General features: G+C 36.5%; 1 protein-coding gene across 1 annotated transcript in view; it reads left to right on the forward strand.

Moving 5' to 3' along the window:
- Positions 1 to 20,448, forward strand: part of DCC (DCC netrin 1 receptor) — a 1,209,032-nt gene that overhangs the window by 1,045,608 nt on the left and 142,976 nt on the right. The window contains exons 17-19 of the mRNA XM_047769428.1: positions 5,428 to 5,660; positions 11,197 to 11,335; positions 17,292 to 17,399. Of these exons, the coding sequence (XP_047625384.1) occupies positions 5,428 to 5,660; positions 11,197 to 11,335; positions 17,292 to 17,399 (480 nt within the window). The remainder of the gene's footprint in view (positions 1 to 5,427; positions 5,661 to 11,196; positions 11,336 to 17,291; positions 17,400 to 20,448) is intronic.

The following is a 20,448-nucleotide window of genomic DNA, read 5'->3' on the forward strand; positions in this document are numbered from 1 at the left end:
AAAGAAAAAATGTACATAATCATACCCTGAGCCTTATGTGTATGTGTATGCACACACACACAATGTTTAGTTAACTTAGAGTGATTCAGTCTATACATTAGTACATGGACTTAGAGAATGTGAATTTCTTATTCTTTCTCTTCTCCAGTAGCTACCTGTTTTGGCATCCAAATACCACTCTTTATTCCCCTAGACATTTTGTCTTAAATTTGCAAAGTAGGCAAGAGGGTCTCTTCCAAAACGCCACCAGGTGCCTGAATGGACACTTGCTTCTCTGCAGAGGGTCCTTCAAGCTGATATGACCAGGACAAACTGATCTCCTGGGCCTGGTTTGGACTGGGTGGAGGCATACAGTGATTTCTTTCTGCGGTGGGCCAGCAGGTAACCCCAACTGTGCCCAGGCCCTCTGGACATTAAGAGGATTGGCTGCACCAAGATCTTTTCACCTCTAGGAATTGTTACATGAGCTGGACTTTAAAAGTAGCACAGAAGAGAAGAAGGGCTCAAGGAAATGAGAAAGTGATGGGTAAGGAAGAGAGATCCAGCCATTTATGGACACCATTTGTGAATAAGGCTGGACCTACCCAAAAATAGAATATCACCTCTGTGGGGCTTTTTCATGAGGCAGTCACATGACTCAAAGTCACACAACCACCTCCAGTGCCTTATAGCTGAAATCTGAAAGCAAAACCTAGGAGTTCCATCATTTTAATCAATACTTTGTTCCTTACCTCTTTTTTTTTTTGTCTTTTTAGGGCCACACTTGTGGCCTATTGAGGTTTCCAGGCTAGAGGTTGAATTGGAGCTGCAGCTGCTGGCCTACACCACAGCCATACCAACGCAGGATCCAAGCTATGTCTGTGACCTACACCACAGCTCATGGCAATGCTGGATCCTTAACCCACTGAGCAAGGCCAAGGATGGAACCCGCAATCATGGTTCCTAGTTGGTTTCATTAACCATTGAGCCACAGCAGGAACTCCCTGCCCCCTTTCAAAACCCACAACCCTCAGACTTTATTCAACTTATCAGCTATTTTCACCTTAATGAGAACAAAGGTCTTAAAAGCAGGATTTTATAGCAAGGACCAGAGAACATGGAAAATTACCAGGTGCCTGAGTAGGAGGCCTGAAATGTAGAGATAAATGATCATAAAATAAGTAGTAGAATCCTGTGACTTCTGCTACCACCTGTATTTATGTGAACTTTGTAGAGTTTGTTTTCTCAATCAAGAAACTTAATTCATAGACTCTCTGGAAGATCGTAAACCAGATCTGTATTTTTTACATAATGGTTTTCTGAGTATGCTATCACTTTATTGATTTCAACCAGATTTCCTTGTAAGGGAGAGATGTTATTCCAGAAATTCCTTTAATCTTTGGCTACTGGCTTCAATATCTATAATCTTCCTGAAGTAGTATATACAAAAGCTTGGGTACATGTCACTATATTATTTTACCCATGGAGACAGTATATGGCTCATAGTATATTATCAAAGGGACTCATAACTCCCCCCAAAAGGTAAATAAGAAATATTACCATACAGAATATTTACTGTCACAGGTGTTGTCTCTAAATATAGAGAGATGAGGCAAATATAGGGCCAGGATAGAAATTACAAGATACCATAATGGAGGGTGTTGGGGATTTTCATTTCTCCTTATTCTGTTGCTCTGCCAAACATTCTTTGAGAGATACCTGCCACCTTGACTGTGTCTGTACTTCCCCTGATGTTTATTCAGCAAGCCAACTATTCCTTGCATAGGTTAAAAGATAGAAAAACTCATTGATGTAACTTTGACCTTGCAATCAAACCAAAGAAAACTGTACCATGACCAGTCTATTAGAGGTCTAATTTTCTTACCAAAACTAAAACCTACAACAAAGGACACTAAGATGACCCAAAAAATCAATTTTTGACCAGAAAATAGTAGTAGTAGAGATAGTAGAGTTCATATAAACTGAAGATAAGTTGTTCAGAAAGAACCATTTGCGGTGTTATTAACTTCTCTTCTCTTAGCATTTATTGTCATTCTTTAGTTCTCAGCATATGGCATTCCCAGAGTGGTTTCTAAAATGCTAGTGATCCATAAGACAATTTTTTTTTCCTGTTCTGTCTAATCCACATAGATCTGAGAAATAAAATAACACCAAAAGTTGAACAATGCATGAAGGATTTTCTCATTGACGAAAAGTCAATAAGGGTTGGAGAGGATGAATAAAACCCAGCCCTTCCTTCGTCCCTGGCTAGATGTGGCCAACTTATTTTTTTGTGTTTTCACACATCATGGAGAACAAAGGACTAATAAATTGAATTGAAGGTTAAAGTTCTGGGAGAAACTCTCCATAAACATGTCCTAGAGCTACATAGAAGACATTCTCTGTCTCTCAGCTTCTGCCAAGTATTCCCATGAGCAGACTTGGAAGAGGCCAATATAAAGTAATAAAAAATCAGAGGCAGTAAATGCACCAGACTGGAGTCTCTCTCAGGTCATCGTGCTTTCCACGTGGATGTGGATGTATCTATAGATGATGGTCCACTCTGGACCTCATCTCATCCTGAGAACATCAGCATTGGAGCCCAGGAAAGTTTCACTAGGTCAAATGGGCAGGTTAAGTGTTCCAGTTTTTGCTGTAAAGCCAACTGTATTTCTTACTGTAACAAGAACAAGATATTTTGAGCCTGGAGAAGGGAAGAAGGCAGGGACATAATGAGATGTGTTGTTTGAACTGGTTTACTCTCAATTGTTATATCAATGTCTAAATGAAGTTCACTCCAAATGTAAAATGTGTTTTTTTTTTTTTAAGCTTGTTTTGAACTTTAGTATATTGACTGAAAACCTCTATGTTCTTACCAAAACAATTATTAAGAATTTAATAAGTTTTTCTTTTTAGAGAAAGGTTTAAATCTATATTTTGTGTTTTTCTTTTTAGATAAAGGTTTAAATCTATATTTTGTGGGTTTTTTTTCTCTTTTTCACTCTTTTGAATGTAACCACTGAAAATCAATACCGTACGAGGCACCCAGTAGTATAAAGAAACAAAACATAAAAAAAGTTTAGCTGCGAAATAATGTTTTTAATTCAACTACTTAGTTTCTGACCTGAGAGAGAAAGATAATTAGCAATAAATGTGGCATATATTTAGAGCAGTGCTTGCTAACTGTTACTATGCTCTGCTTTGTTGGAAATACATAGTATGTCTGTTCTATCCAACATAGTAGGCCTGAGGTTCATGTGGCTGTCCGACACCTGAAATTGGCCAGTGCAACACAACAAATGTATTTTTGATTTTATTGAATTTTAATTAATTTAAAGTGAAATTGTCCAGGTACCTAGTGGCTATTGTATTAGCCCAGCTATACAGGAAGTGGCAAATAGAATGACAAGCCATGCCTGAAAAAAGAATTCCTTTAAAATAGCAGGGAAAACTTAGCCAGGGTAAACATCTTTGAACTGCATAAGTTCATAGATATAAACCAACAAACAGCATTACTTGAAATTTAGGGGTGCACTCTGGAACTGAGACTCTGAAAAACTCAAGTCATGGAAAATATTACTATTCTAAAATACAGAAATAGCAGGATTGAGCATTATCATTTCTTAAAGTACAATAGCTACTTTTCCAAATCTTATATATGGTACCTCTGAAGGACTATAAAGTTAGTATAGGTTTATCAACAATATTAGAGTAAGCAAAGAAACAACAAATAGGGTAGCATAAAGAGTTGGTCTAAAAGGAGTTTGTAATTGAGCATAGTCCTCCCCTGTGTATTACCTTCTTCTTGGTAAGTCAGCTAAGAATAGAAACAAGTGAAATGAGGCAGTACCTGCTTTAGTTTAGCAAAAAGGTTTCTCTGATGCACCAGCCTGGTAACTGATTGGGATCTTCCTGGAAGCAGCAATGTCTTCTGCTCCCTCCTCATCATTTCATAAATCCATTCAAGTTTAAAGGAACCCTTAATAAAAAGACACATCAAAGGAAATATGAAAAGCTGGGCTCTGTCATTAAATTTTAAGCACACATTTTTCTTTCTCTTACTATTTTTTTCTCTTTCCTTTTGTTCTACTTTTGTTTTCAGATTTTATATTTTGTTCCAAAGACCACAGCCCAGTAAACTACTAAATAATTCATTGGAAAACAGTGATGAGTAGGGGTAGATATCTAAAATTCAGTGGACAATGTGAAATAATCATCAAAATCAGCCAGTAGTCACTATACTACATTTAAAAATATAAGCTCTGTATGTAAACTGCTTCAGATGCTCTACATTTTAGTAGGTCTTGTCTTCTCAAATGTCATCATATGCCCAGGCTAAGTGCCAATTTCATTTGTTAGTGAGAACACATATTCTGTGATTTAAAGGAAATTTTTTAAAAATGTAAATGTCTTAGGTAATACATAAAAGACTCAAAATGGAACTTCTACTATGACCACAAAAATAAGCTCCGATCATTCTGATATCCTCATCATAAAAACAAGCACAAGATTTTTCTAGAGAATATTATGAAACCACACACATCATGCACATTCTGATCATGTGTGTGCCTCAGTAGAAATCTCATCAGTCTGTAGGTAGTTCATTCTGTCTCCCAACCCAGTAATATGAAGTGTTTCCATGGAACTTAAAATTTTAGAACAGGGACTGTGGAACATAGAAATGCTATTTAAGAAAAAAAAAAAAAACTTACTCTGTGATAATGTGAATAAAATGGACACTTGTACACTTTCTCTAAGAATTTCAATCTAACCACACGACATACCATGTAAAACCTGATTATCACATCATTGAACCATGTGGACTGTGGACTTGGTCAGTCTGGCTCCGTGCAGTCATAGCCATAGACAGACTGCCATAGACCTCAGGTCCTTTTCCTGCCTAAACAATATTTATGCAGATAGAATCTAAGCAATAATAAAATGATGAGAGAAACAAAATCAAGTTAGAGAAGAAAGAGAAAAACAAACAAATAAACAACAAAACAGATATTAGCCAGGCATGTGTTCCTTTGCAGGAGAAAAATAAACCGGATACTCCTTTGTATCATGTTGTTTTAAGTTTTCTGTATAGTTATAAGACAGATGAATTTGATATTGGATCTTTTAAGAAGCAATGTGCCACATTTCAAGGGGAAAAAAAATGGACTTTTAAAATATATAACTGGAAGTGACAGCCAAATTGATAAAAACCACTCTAAGGAAATGAGTAAATTATAGAAAATAGCTATTTTTGTAATATAGCAATACTGTTTCTAATCAGTTTTCCGATTGAATTAATTGTATTTTTTTCTGTTCTTCTCATGTTCCCTTTCATCATTATTGCCATGCATTTAACTCATTGTGATGTGTTGCCACTGATGTTTATTTTTTAACTCTTTTATTCATGTATTTATTTGTTTGTTTCATTTGGCGGGTTTTTAAACCCAGATCCCACTGACCCAGTTGATTATTATCCTTTGCTTGATGATTTCCCCACCTCTGTCCCAGATGTCTCCACCCCCATGCTCCCACCAGTAGGTGTACAGGCTGTGGCTCTTACCCATGATGCTGTGAGGGTCAGCTGGGCAGACAACTCTGTCCCTAAGAACCAAAAAACATCCGAAGTGCGGCTTTACACTGTCCGGTGGAGGACCAGCTTTTCAGCGAATGCAAAATACAAGGTGATGTTCTCATTGGTCGTAAGAAATTGAAAATGAACTGTCGATTGCTTAATACATTGTTTTAAAGTCTTCCTTGACTGTCATAAGTCATCCTGCTGCAGTGACACAAAATGGAAAACAAAGCATTTTAATAACTCACAATCTAAAATTAGCATGAGGACCATTGTGTGTTAGGAGACAATTCTAATGCACAGGAGAAAAACATCAAGAGCTTTAAAATGTTACTTGAATTTACCAGATTTTGCATTTGTATAAATAATTTGATTCTGAACAAGGGAATACCATTTTCTTTTGAAAATAGCAGAGCTCCATGTTCAGGCTTTTTTTGGGGGGGGGGATTTTGGTGTTTTTCTTTTCATTTGGAATCCAGATTTATGCCAAGGCAACCCTCATAATGTTACAGAGACCCATCTTACAGTGAATATGAATAGGAATACATAACTTGAAGATTTTTTATGCCATCTTAAAAAGGCAAACACATTCTAAGCCACTAACATCTACTTCTTTTTTAGCCTTAAAACACCTTCATGCATTAGAGAAAATCCACAATGCACACTCCCCTTTATCTAGGATAAATTAGACTGACCCCCTTATTCCTAGTCTACCACTGAGTCATCTCTCAATCCCCCCCAAGAACTCCTTAGAGATTCTCATTTGTGTTGTTGTTGTTACTACTTTCAAATCTCTATCAGCCAGCCTTAGAAACTCCAACAAATAATTATTTATGTACTGGAGGGACTTTGTTACCTCCTAGGCCTACCACATGTTAGTAGCACATATGAACAATACACAAATGTAGAGTAAAATGAGATCAACAATTAATTATGAGGCACCACCATTTACCTAGAACTATGCTAGATCATAGGGGCCATTTAACATGGTTTTGTTTTTGTTACTTCACATACTTAACATTGCTACTTATAATTTTTGGATGCATAATGCACTCAGCTCCATAGAGTTACTTACAAGAATTCTTGAGTTACTTAAGTGAGATAATATACGAAAACATGTTTAAAATATTCACAGGATGATGATTTGGGATGAGGAAGGTAGCTTTAAAAACTAGAGCATTGGGGCGGGGAGGAAGAAAAGGATGAAGGTGGTCAAAAGGTACAAACTTCTGGTGTAAGATAAATAAATACTAGGAATGTAATGTTCAACATGATGAATACAGTTAACACTGATGTATATTACATAGGCATTTACTCTCTGGTAAGAGAGAGTAACAGTTCTAATCACAAGAAATTATTTTTCTATTTATTTAATTTTGTATCTATATGAGATGATGAATGTTCACTAAACTTGCTGTTTCATAGTAATCGTTTTATGATGTATGCAAGTAATTATATTTTACACCTTAAAATTACACAGTACTATATGTCAATTACCTCTCAATAAAACTGGAAGAAAAAAAAAAAGAGAGCATAAATGTCATCCAGCACAAAGGAAGCAGTCGTCCTACCCTGGTACTCCAGAATCTTCAAACTTGCTTTATATCCCTTCTCTTTACCAGTCCACGAGGGAGGCTCTCTGGGAGAATTTGTATCTCCTGATACTTTATCCAATGTTCTTTCTGCAAACTGTCATCTTGCTTAATCCAGCCTTAAGCCAGGGGTGATTTGGAGAATGGAAATATACTTTGGAAATTTCTGACTCTAAAGAACCTAGAGATAAAGCAGAATCCCACCAATAACTGAGTAAGTCTGCCTCATTTTTCCCCATAGCCCTGCTGGCTCTGCTTCTAGTCTCATTCAGCCTTTAAGTGGCATAAAATTCACATTTCATAGTAAATCAGGTTTTAGTTGAAACCATTTAAAAAACAGTTTTCTTTGGTTCTGCGGCCCTGCTAGGTCAGGTGTTTGGAAAAATTCTCCAGGCAAGTCCAAATAATATCATTGATATAAGATATGTTGTTAAGTACCCCATCCATCTCCTTACAGTATCAGATTTAAGGCTCAGCAGAACTATAAATAAAGATAACTCTCAGATAAGACAACCAATAAAACATATGAGAGCATTTTAAGAAAATCTCTCTTTATATACAGATTATCCACTAGTAAGTTTACTTTTAAAAGACTACCTTAAACTTTTATGCTCAATAATTGCTGTACTTTGTGGATACATTCATTTCACAGAATGGCCATGTGTACCTTGCCAAGTATATGAAGTGTTCTGAAGGATAGTGATTGTTCTCTGCAGAATGGTTTGAGTTCCAAAATTGCTGGAGGTGAATTTTTTTCAGTTGAATAGTTTTTTTGTATGAATATGAGATGACTTTTATTGAGAAATACAATATTATACACACACACACACGTATACATGTCAATAAATAGAACATTGGAGCCTCCCAGATGTATCCTGTGTTTCTTTCCCACTCACTAGGTCTAAGTCCTCATTTTAAATTTAAAGCTAGTATTAAATATGCATCAGTAAATTGCAGTGTATTGTATAAAAACATTTGCATGCGCTCAAAATAGTAATAAAGCATACATTTATGTAACCACAATCCAACTTACAGACCACTTCATGTAATTAATAAAACCCTTCTCAAATGTATCTCCCACTCCATCAAACCTAAAGGCTCTCCTTTCCTAAATTTGTAAAAATCTTTACCTTTTATTGATGCTTTTACCATCTTCACTTGTACTCCTAAACACTATAGTTTTGTCTGTTGTAACAAACGCCTAAAAATGTGGAAGTAGATTTGGAATTGGATAATATTAGAGTAAGGCGAGTCCAGTATCCAATATGACTGGTATACTTACTAAATGGAGAAATTTGCCTACAGACAGGCATGTACACAGAGGGAATGTTGTGTGAAAATTGGAGTTATACTACCGCAAGCCAAGAAAATGCCAGAGCCTAAGAGAAAGCCATCGGGCAGATTCTCCCTCAGAGCCGAGAGAACCAACACTGTTGATACTTTAATCTTGGGCTTCCAGCCTCTAGAATCATGAGAAAATAAATTCCTATTATTTAAATAATTGTTTGCACTACTTTAATACTGCAAACTAAATTGCAAACTAATGCATAGGAAACTAATATAGATAATAATGCTGCAATAAATAAAGAAATCTATGACATTCACTGACTGAGAAACTTAATATTGTAAGGATGTCAGTTCTCTCGGAATTATTATTGCTATTATTATTATTATTAGTGTATAGTTGATTCACGTGTTGTGTCAGTTTCTGCTCTACAGCATAGTGACCCAATCATACATATTCAGTGTAGTCACAAAAATTTCAACAGTCATTGAATGTAGAATTTAACAAGGTGATTCTAAATATTAGGCAGTAATGCAATAGGTCAAGAATACCAAAGAGGAAGAATTCCCTGGTGCCTCAGCAGGTTAAGGATCTGGCATTGTTACTGCTGTGGCTCAGGTTGCTACAGTAGCTTGAGTTTGATCCCTGGCCTGGGAACTTCCATATGTTGTGGACACAGATAAAAGAAAATACACCAAACAGTTGAATAGTTAATAGGGCAGACAGAATTATGGAGCCTCACCAAGAATGTCCACAAAGTTAGAACCAACCAAAACCCATCCTCTATAAGGAGAGGCTGATTTCTGTTATGGATTGAAGTTTGAGAATAGAAAAAATATTGTAACTGTTCCGATTCCCATCACCTTCCCTGGCCTAAGGCTTTCAATTACTAATGCCCCACCCCCTTTTCACACATGCGCACTCTATACCCACACCATGAGAAGAAGGGTTAAAGGAAAGAGCTGGGTAAATTGGATAGCAAGGATAAATGGAGAATGTAGCTGGTCTACTGTAAAGATACATAAAGATTTTGGAATTCCTGTCATGGCTCAGTGGTTAACGAATGTGACTAGGAACCATGAGGTTGTGGGTTCAATCCCTGGCCTCGCTCAGTGGGTTGGGGATACGCTGATGGTGAGCTGCGGTGTAGGTCACATACGTGGCTCAGATCTGGCATTGCTGTGTCTCTGGCATAGGCCGGTGGCAACAGCTCTGATTAGACCCCTAGCCTGGGAACCTCCATATGCCACAGGTGCAGCCCTGGAAAAGACAACAAAGACAAAAAAAAAAAAAAAGAATACAAGTAAGGACGATATTGCTTAGCTGCCTCCCAAATGCCAGCTGTGCCTATGCTCAAAGAGAGCAGTTTTATCTAAGTATGATCTTCCTTCCTCACTAAACTAGAACTCACCATCCCATTTCTCCCTATATTTCCATTTCTAAGACTTAAGAAGTGTTCATGACAGAGAAGGAGGGCAAGATTGGAAGTTTTACATCAGCATGTCAGATACCAGCTGCCCGTTTCGTGTTTTATTTGATGGGATTCCATTTCACTGAGTCTACAGAGTATTTACATTTATTTGTGGCACACATTTTATAGCTATTTTTAAGAAGAGCTTCTGATAAATGTTTATGAGGTCATCCCTTTAATAGGATGGATGGGCACATCATTGAAATTATATTAGTACAGTTAAATATTTATTTGGTTTTATAATGAAATGTAGGGTTTTCACAGCTATGTAAGAATTCATGGTACAATAAAAAAATACCACACTAAAGTAGATAAGGGAGGAGACAGGTATGACGTAGATGGAGACAAAAAGCTTTTCTTCATTTTTTAGACAGATATATAACATATATAATAAATTTTAGAGTGAAAGTAAATATTTATTCTTGGAAGAAGATCAAGATCTAAATAACAAGCTTAAAATGATATTTATAAGAGGCATAAATAGTTTTAAATTTGCCAGATCATATGGAAAATACTCATTAACCTGGGAGAGTCACCTATTTTTTCTTTATTACAATTATTATCTCTTGCATAAGCAAATAAAGACAGATAATTTACTTTCTACAAAGACAAAGAATGTACTCAGAAGACGAAAAAATATTAACACTAATGCAATTCTTTAATATTTATCCAATTTGTTGTTCCCTTCCTAATCAACTGCTCCAATGACCATACTTTACTGTGTGTTTAACGTGACCTGTACACAAAGAAAGAAAACCACGACACAATATTGCTTTTGCCCATTTTCTTTATAATAGCTGTGTAGATTCTGGAATCACTGAACGTTTGTATCCTAAAAACTTTTTTAAAAAATCCTAAGCGGTGGTACTCTAAAAATTAATTTTATTACCAGTGGAAAATAATCATAACACTTTAAGTATATACAACATCAATACCTATGAAAAAAATATTTTAATTTTTAGAAATAAATTGAAGTTAAAGTCAGCACAGATAACCTTAACAATGGAACTGAAGGAAGGAATTGGAATTGGTCCTGTCTCTGTGGTTATTGCCTCACTTGGTGAAATTTATCAGCTGTCTGCCCCTTTGAACAACATAATACCCGATTTTTATCGATTATGTTTTAGATGTACAATCAGCCAGTGTAAACTGGTACAGAAAGGAAATAAAGCCATGCTTTGGCTGTTTGGAAAGAGATTCATTTTTTTGTTGTTGTTGGCTTTGGATAGTCTTATGTGTCTTAATTTACCAAGTTGATAGAGTTCATTTTTTTCCCTCTTGTTTCCCACTTGTTTAGTCAGAAGACACAACATCTCTGAGTTACACAGCTACAGGCCTCAAACCAAACACAATGTATGAATTCTCGGTCATGGTAACAAAAAACAGAAGGTCAAGCACATGGAGCATGACAGCACACGCCACCACATATGAAGCAGGTATGATACTTGGTAATGGTGTTTTCCAGGAAGTTGGGAAGTTGGAACACATGTGCATGATGATGTCTAAATTGCACTTTATCTTATATATATAGTTCGTAGCACTTTTCTATCTAATACTATCCTCCCCACTCTAGATAAGAAGAAAATGAGACCCAATGGATTCAGTAATGTGGCTTAATCTATGTGTTGATTTAGGATATCAGAATATAAATCTTCTTTTCAATATATTTAAGTAAAGATGTTTTATGCTGTCCACAGCATTTGTGTCTTTGGTCAACAGACATAGTCGGTATTTACTTTTTTGGAAAGAAATTAAGTACAAAATGAAACATGGCATTACAACTATAGTCTCCTGGAAGCTTACCCTTGATGACTTCAGCTGACCATGGGAAAAGTTTCTGGGTGGTCACATTTACTGTTTGGAAATAAGACCACACAATGGAAAACTTTCAAGCATTTTGAAATAGTTCAAATCAAAAGTAAATGCAATTCACTGTAAATCCTATGAGTCACATTTACTATAGGTCATAAATGTTGAGCTTATAACCTTAGCAGATATGCAGTGCACTTGGCATTTTTAGTTCACAGAAAGCCAACATCTGAGAAAAATAGAGTTTAAAATACTTTTTGATTGTTCAGGAGGGTTCGCTTTTTTCCACACCCTGATTGTTTTCATGGCATTACATTATATTTGGGAGTAAACTATACCACGAATTCCCAAATTTTGAAAAAATGTGCCCATAAAATTTTTATTTGGGTGAGTTAAATTTCTTTTTCCATTAGAATTTGTCCCATGGCATTACATTTCTAATTTTTATTTCAGGCTATTGCTTTAACTCAGAGTTCACTGTGAATATTTTTACAATTTTGGTGGTGACTTCTTTCTAGAACTTTTCTTGTTTAATTTCAACACCCTCTTCTTCTATTTTGTATGTCTACATATTAATTCAGTTTCCTAATTCTGCCCTGGATGCCGATGTTCTTTGCTTCTTGGGAAGAATAAGATTAGGTGAATAAGTTATGTACTCTAGGGAGAATAAAGGCCATGCTCTTTCTTTTTACTTAAAAGGAGATGAAAGGAGTTCAGTGTAAATCAGTAAAACATTTGGGCTTCCCTGAGTGAAAGAGAACAAGTATTAATTTCTTCTAAAAAAAATCATCAAATTCATTCATTTTTCTACATAAGTAGACACCGACATCTGACCAATAAGTACACCCTACTGATTGCACATCAACGGCCTAGCCTTGCAGGGACATCAGTGGTGATACCCCTTGCTGACAAAAAGATATTAACTTTTATGAATATGGTTAGTAGGAAGGGTGATTGTCCAAACAGATAATGATTTAGACAAAGGCGTAAATAGCATATGGAGAGACCCATGGGTGATGATGAGAAGCAAGAAATAATTCACTAGTGTCTATGGACTTTATAACCATGAGAAGGAAATGAAGTAAATGAGAACTCTAGAGTTTGCTTCTAATTCTGTAATAATTTAAGGACTCTATGGTGATTCCTTGTTATCCCCTGGGGTTGAAATTGCCCACAGTAAAGATGATGGGGGCTATCAGTAAATTCTTGAAATAAAACATGTCATTCTGTCCAAGTGATGAATCCTTAAATTTACTCTAGTTAATGTAAGTACAATAAAAATAGTTGGAAGGATAGCTGAAATAACAAAGTCTTGGAAAGGGATAGAAACCAGCTGAAATAGCAAGGTCTTGGAAAGGGATAGAAACCAGCAGTGTTCCCAGACTTTAGAGATGAAGAATTATTAGACTCTTCCTTCAAGGTGTTACAAGCAAAATGATTTGACTCCATTCCATATGTTTTCCTTTCTTGTATCAGCATTCATGTTCCCAGAGAGAGGATCACACCACTAAAGTGAGTGATGTGAAGACCTTGAAATTCCTCTTTGATGTGGCTACCCAGATCAGGGGACACAAATGAGAGCTTGTTCCCAAAGGAAAAAGCCAAGTATTTCTCTCAATGAAGGAGGAAAGGATGGGATGTTGGCAGTCCAAAAACAAATGCCCAATATGACCTCCCAAGCTAGAAATCTCCTAAATCTTGAATGTTACCTCCCACTCATACATTTAACAAAGAAATTTAAGCATAAGAAATTGTCATTTGAGAAACATACAAACCTGATGGCAGTGCGTGTCCAGTTACCTGAGCTACAAATTAGAGGTTTCCAGTAAGTTTAATTTTAATTGTCAGGTCCTGAGGTAGGGACTTGGTATAAAAGGTAAATAAAATACAGACTCTGTCTTTGAGAGAATTATAATCTAATATATAAGATTTTTTTTTCCCTTAGGGCTACACGTGTGGCATATGGAAGTTCCCAGGCTAGGGGTCCAATTGGAGCTATAGCTGCTGGCCTGCACCATAGCCATGGCAATGCCAGAACTGGCTCACATCTGCACATTACACCACAGCTCAACAGCAATGCTGGATCCTTAACCCACAGCACTAAGCCAGAGATCGAACTCGTGTCCTCATGGATACTAATCTGAATCATTACCACTGAGCCACAACGGAAATTCCAGAAAAAAAATATATATATATATAGTTTGTCTTTTGTCTTTTGAGGGCTGCACCCGCGGTATATGGAGGTTCCCAGGCCAGGGGTCGAATCGGAGCTGAAGCTACAGGCCTATGCCAGAACCACAGCAATGCCAGATCCAAGATGCATCTGCGACCTACACCACAGGTCATGGCAACACCGGGTCCTTAACTCACTGAATGAGGCCGGGGATTGAAGCCACAAACTCATGGTTCCTAATCAGATTCGTTTCTACTGCGCCACAACGGGAACTCTAGAAAATATGTTTTTAAAAATACAACCTTGAAGTAACAAGAAAAATACAATCATAGACTTTTGGCAATGGCAAGTCAAATAGATCTAAATATAAACTCCATCTGGAGAAGTCAGAGCAGGTTTCACAAATGAAACAATGGTTGAGGTATGGCCTGCTGGATCACCAGGAACCCATTCTAGGGCCTTTCAAAGGAAGGGAGGAGCTTGTGCAAAATAAGCAAGCAAGTATCAGAAAGATGTCTTAAAGTGACACTCTTGCCTGGAGTCTTCAGAGACAACAAGGGGAAAAAGGACTTTATGAGAAAATAAAGTATAAATCCTACATGGCCTGGTATTTATTATTTATTGATATTTATTTACATGTAATTCAAAAAGGATGATTAATAATTTAAAAAGATTATTCCAGGAGAACCATTGGACTGGAGAAGAGCAGACTTGAGACCCACTTCTGCTTGTCTTAGGGGATCATTGACGCTGTTAGGCCCACTTCTTTTCCAAGCAAGGGCAATAGTGTGCTGTAAATATGATAATACTAAATATCTAAGCTGTTGATTCCAATGCCAGAGTCTCTGTTCACCAACAGTCACATGGCTTGAGGAAAAGGGAAATTTTTGCAGCACCTGAAACAGATCAATGGTTAGGTTGTTTTTTGAAAAATAGCTAACTTATCTATGTATTATTTTGCTAGCTAAAGTTGTAGTCATTTTATGTTTTTTTGAATATCAATATAGATTCAGTGAAGCTATCTAATCATCACCATTTGTTTTCTAAATAAGCATCAATTTTAATTTTAACACAGTTAAGAAAAAACAGACTATTTTGACTACTTAGATTTTAAATTACTGCCAAAATTGGAAAATTTTGTATTATATCTGATATAATACTCTAAGTCAATTTGTGGCTGTATATTACCTTCTCATCTAATATCTTGAATGAGCTCTTTATGAGAATAACCCATCTTTAAGGTAGCATTGACTGGTATTTTGCTATTGTAAATCTGTTTTTGCAAGCATGTCCTTTTTTTCTCTTCAATAAAATAGTCTCTTTACTCGAGGATCAACTACAATTGATCTGTGTTTTCCTCCTTCTTTTCCTTCTTCCTTTTCCTTCTTTTTATTTTTATTTTTATTTTTTTGTATTTAAGTACACTGAGTACTTTGTAAGGATATTACAATTAGCTGCAGCTTTAGTTAACCTGGAATCCTGGTGGCTTTGAGACTCAGGGCATTGGAAATAAGATGGTATGATAGATGGAATGTTTGATGTCCCTCTATTTGGAATTCTATTCAGGAAGGAAAACTGGAACTAGAGTATTGATAATGCTCAGATTCTGCACTGTACAGTCACCAGAAGAACCAGAGAGAATTCTGTAAGAGTGAAGAGGAATTCATAATTAGGAGCAAGTTGTAGCTATTTGTAATGATACCTTTGTACCTATGCAGAGATCAAGAAACTCCTCCAGGCCCCACACACATAACTTAGATACACATGTTCTGAAATTGCCTATGTCAAAAGAAGGGTAACAAAAAAAAAAAAAAAAAAAACTGTGAATAGTAGAATTGCACACTGTGAACTACCTAGAAGGAAAACAAAGTGTACTTCAAAGCACAGAGAGTGAGAAAGCAGGTCACAGGAAGTCTGAATGATACTTAACTGGCTTGGCAAGTTTGTTGCCACCTTGAACATATACTTCACTTGTTGTTGAGCATAATATAGGGGAAAAAATAATTTTCCTTTTGCCATTCCCAGTTCTTGGTTGAGACCCCCCATAATAGGAGATAGATTAACAGGAGAAAAGAGCAATAAAAGTTGGATAATAAATATACCTCTTGTGGACATGGGAGATACCCAGGAAAATAGGAATTCATTGGCCCAAGCCACCATTTTTTATACCATTTCCAGCTGGGAACAAAAGATGTTGAGGGATGTGGAAGTTGGTAATGGGACATTTTTCAGGCAAATCACAGTAAACTAGGGTAGAGTTGTTATGTATATTTAAGTCTCTGCCTTCTTCTAAATAGGTTTCTAGATATTTTCTAGATATGTTTCTAAATATTTTGTCATCCTCCTCTTCCTGGCACAGAGAGAAAGAGAGCGAGACACCCTCATAAACAGATATTCTGTTTTACAAAAGGGTAACTTCTTGGTTTTGAGAACTTTTTCTCCATCTGCTGTTCCTTTAACATAACCAGCCTAAGGGAGTTCCAATCTTGGTTCAGCAGTTAACAAACCTGACTATGATCTATGAGGATGTGGGTTCGATCCCTGGCCTCGCTCAGTGGGTTTAAGGATCTGACGTTGCCATGAGCTGTAGTGTAGGTCGCAGACATGGCTTTGATCCTGCGTTGCTATGGCTGTGGTATAGGCTTGATTCGACCCCTAGCCTGGGAACCTCCATATGCTGCGGGTCCGGCCCTAAGAAGACAAAAGACAGAAAAAAATTTAACCAGCCTAAGATAATTCTTATGCCAAAGAGGCATATTTTGGGGCAACAAATTCCACTCCCCTTAAACAGTAAGTGGCAAAAGTAGCACTAAGCAAGACAGAGTGACATCTTTACTTCATACCCAGTTGCTACTAAAACATTCATAGATTCCTTATCTCTTCTATTTTCAAATATTTCTTCGCTTTCTCATATGTTACCTAAGCAGGATGTTTTGAGTTGCATTTAAATTCTCTCTCTCTCTCTCTCTGGTGGGGACATGTAAGGAAAAACAGAATGAGGTGAATTTTCATTTATAAATCCTAGCGTTGTAGCAGAATTTTGTCTCTTGGAGACATGTAGCCATCACTCTCACCGTGTATATGTTCATTTCTTTGTTCTTATAATGGTTCTTCCATTTTCAGTGTATCTCTCGCTTAAAAATACCAGTTATAGTTTTCTCCTCTACTTTCACACATGTTCTGTTCTCCTCTCTGTAGTTACACTTTTAAAAGAGAGTTAACTTCCATGGAAAACCGTTAATTTCTGTATGTTTGTTTGCTTAATTCAAATACTTAAATGGTACCTGGTAAAATAAGCATGATATACTGAGTGATAAATTCTGAGTGTCAATGTCATGATTAGATGTCCCATGAATGTCTGTTTTCTTTCACATCCAATGACAAGGCTGTGTTTGTGTTTCATTTTACAGCCCCGACCTCTGCTCCTAAGGACCTGACAGTCATTACTCGAGAAGGGAAGCCTCGAACTGTCATTGTGAGCTGGCAGCCTCCCCTGGAAGCCAATGGGAAAATTACTGGTAGGCACCTCTACTTTATTTCCCATGTTGCTATGCATGGCCTGCGAATGCTCACCTCCTGCGAGCTGCTCTAACCTTTTCTGTGTTAGTTTTCAGTCTCAGCATCTCAGTGGACTCCTGATCCTTTCTGATTGTCTCTTCTTGGCCCCCACTGACCCTGGAATTCTTCTAACCAAGCCTGCAAATACACACACAAACACGTTTCATTTTCCTTGCTTCCTGAAAGATGTGTATTTCAATTAGCACAGGCCTTTGTTTTCCATTCTGCAAAGCATTAGGATAACCTTCTAATGGAAGCCTGTGAACATAAATGACTAAAAAGAAGCCGGTTGTTTGGCAATTATCAAATACAAAAGACGCTTAATGACCATGTATTTTTGTGGGGCACATAGAAGGAGGTTTGTCTGAGGGTTTTTAGTTTCTCACTTAGCTTTTCACTTCTTACTTAAATCATAAGGTTCAGAAAACACTTGATATTGACTGACAGAAATTGAACTTAATGAATATATCACAGTGACAGATTTTATTTTGCCAAATATTGCTGATAACATCAATGCCTAATTAAAGCATCCATTAGAAGCCTGTAATGTTAATTTAGTATGAAAAATATAATGGAGTTCTATCAGAGATTTTGCATTTAAATGATCACTTTAGGCTTTTAATAGATGTCTCCATAGCGTATAATTATTATGAAAAATATTGTATAACTAAAAATGTGCACATTATAGTCTAATTAACTTGAACCATTGGGTTAGGGACATATTAGAGTCACTCCTCTTTCTTCTTTTTTGCCTACCAGAGGTGGGTAGCACTATTACAAATTAACAAAGTAATTCAGTCATTCTGTGATGCAGAGATAAGCCTGGAAATTACAGTTCCAATGGTGCACTCACTTTATGTGAGCTACTTTTTGAATTTTACAAAATGAAAGGATAATGTGAAAATTCCAAATGTGATTTAAATTTAAGTTGAAGACTTGTTTTGTCTAGGAAATTGCTCTTCATGCAATAGCAAACAGAAATTCCATTTGAGTTGACAAATACGGAAAAAGAACAGACATAAAATATCCTCCAAATCTTATATACTAAGTTGTCACTCTGCCAGGCTTTTTACAGCTGAGGCGGGCTCAGTCTAATTTTCTTCCACCTCCCCGCCCCTAGAGTTAGGATCTGTGTTTATTGGTTCTATTTTCAGTACTTTTGTAGATTTTGATTTGTTTACATAGTGACTTTTATTATGTTATAAGCAGTTATTTATAAGCATATGGTAAATCAACAGATAATAAGTAGAAGAAGAAGAATAACAAGTTGTCTAAATAAAAACAAATTTGGCTAGAAAAAACACATTTGGGGGAAAAGGATAAAATAAGTATAAAATAAGTCATAAACTATCAAATTCTTCATTCATTCAAATAAATTTCATCAAATGGTCTATATAAACAATAGAATGTGTTTTCAACTCTGAAAAAAAGTTTAATTTTCAATTGAAAAAAAAAGGAAGTCTTCCCCATGTAAAAAAATGCAAATTAATCTGAGTAATAAAATTCTCTGTGCCAATGCCAGAGTGTATGTATAAGAAACCATGTCTACATATTTTATTTAGAGTTGTGTGTTCAATAGCTCTCGCTACTGAAAATTCATTCTCCCAGAATGGCATAGTAGAAGCATGGGAAGAAATATTTTTCCCTTTTAAAGATGACTTCATTTATTAAAACCAAGTTGTGAGTATCAAGTTGAGGTATTTTGACTCATTTCAACAGGCAGCAAACACTAAAACCCTTAGAGCAACTTTAAAACAACTTCTGTTTCCAGCATATTTTGATTCTTTCATTCAAATCACTTCAAAAAAAAAAAAATAGGACATAATATTCAAAATACCAGACCCTTAGGCTGAGGGCCCAGATTTTCTTTTCTTTCTTTTTTTTTTTTTATTATTCAGAGTGGTTTTATTTTGCATTTATCTTTTTGGGGAGGCATAGGTGAGGAGGGGGCTTGCCAAAAGCATGTGAAAGTTCCTGGGCCAGGGTTCCAACCAGCACCACAGCAGAGACCTGAGCCACAGGGGTCCCAGATTTTCTATACTCACTTTCTTGTGCAAGAACAAAGGAAGATATGAGTTCTTTGCCAGTGTGTCAGGGTGCACGTGTGCCTATATGGAAGAAGGTTCTCCCTTCTTATGTTTGTATTTCTTTGTTTTCCTAAATCATTGTGTATATACAGCATCACTGAGTGGTTGAGAACTCAAGCTTCTGATGGAAATGCCTAAGCAAGTTATTTAACCTCATTTAGTCTTACTTTAGAACCTCTTTTTCTAGAATTATCATAATCAAATGTTGAGAAAAGTCCATGCTACACAGTGAGCACTGAAATTATCTAGTGATTATTATTCCCACCTGAAATCCTTTCTAGGATAAGTCTTCACTAATGCACTTTTCACAGAAACCAGATCATCAGTTTGCAGTTATGTACCTATCAAAAAGATTAAACAAGGAGTTCCCGCCATAACACAGTGGGTTAAGAATCTGACTGCAGTGGCTCAGGTTGCTGCAGAGGTTCTGTTTTGATCCCCAGCCCAGTGTAGTGGGTTAAAAGGATCCAGCATTGCTGCAGCTGTAGCATAGTAGGTCAAAGCTATGGCTTGGATTTACAGATTTAATCCCTGCCCTGTCCCTGTGAACTTCCATGTACCCCAGGTGTAGCCACAAAAAAAAAAAAAAAAGAATGAAGAAAGTGATCCAGATAATTCCAGTGCCTAAGTTCCTTGATCATGACTGGCATCTTAGGAATTTAGACTGATATTTGCAGAAGAAAATGGCTCAAAATGAATTAAACATTTACTATATGCTTGGCATTCTGTTAATCACTTTTATATTGTAAGTGATCATATATTCCTCATATTCCACTTTGAAATAGAGTTGAGAACTTTCTGGGGTAAATAATTCTCCCAAAGCCAAATAACCAAGTAGTAGCAGACCTGGGATATAACAGGTTTCTACTCTTAACAATTACACTATGTTTTGCTCAACTTATTGGTATTCTACTGGTCCAAA

Source organism: Phacochoerus africanus, chromosome 2 (assembly GCF_016906955.1).
Source record: "Phacochoerus africanus isolate WHEZ1 chromosome 2, ROS_Pafr_v1, whole genome shotgun sequence".
NCBI lineage: Eukaryota > Metazoa > Chordata > Mammalia > Artiodactyla > Suidae > Phacochoerus > Phacochoerus africanus.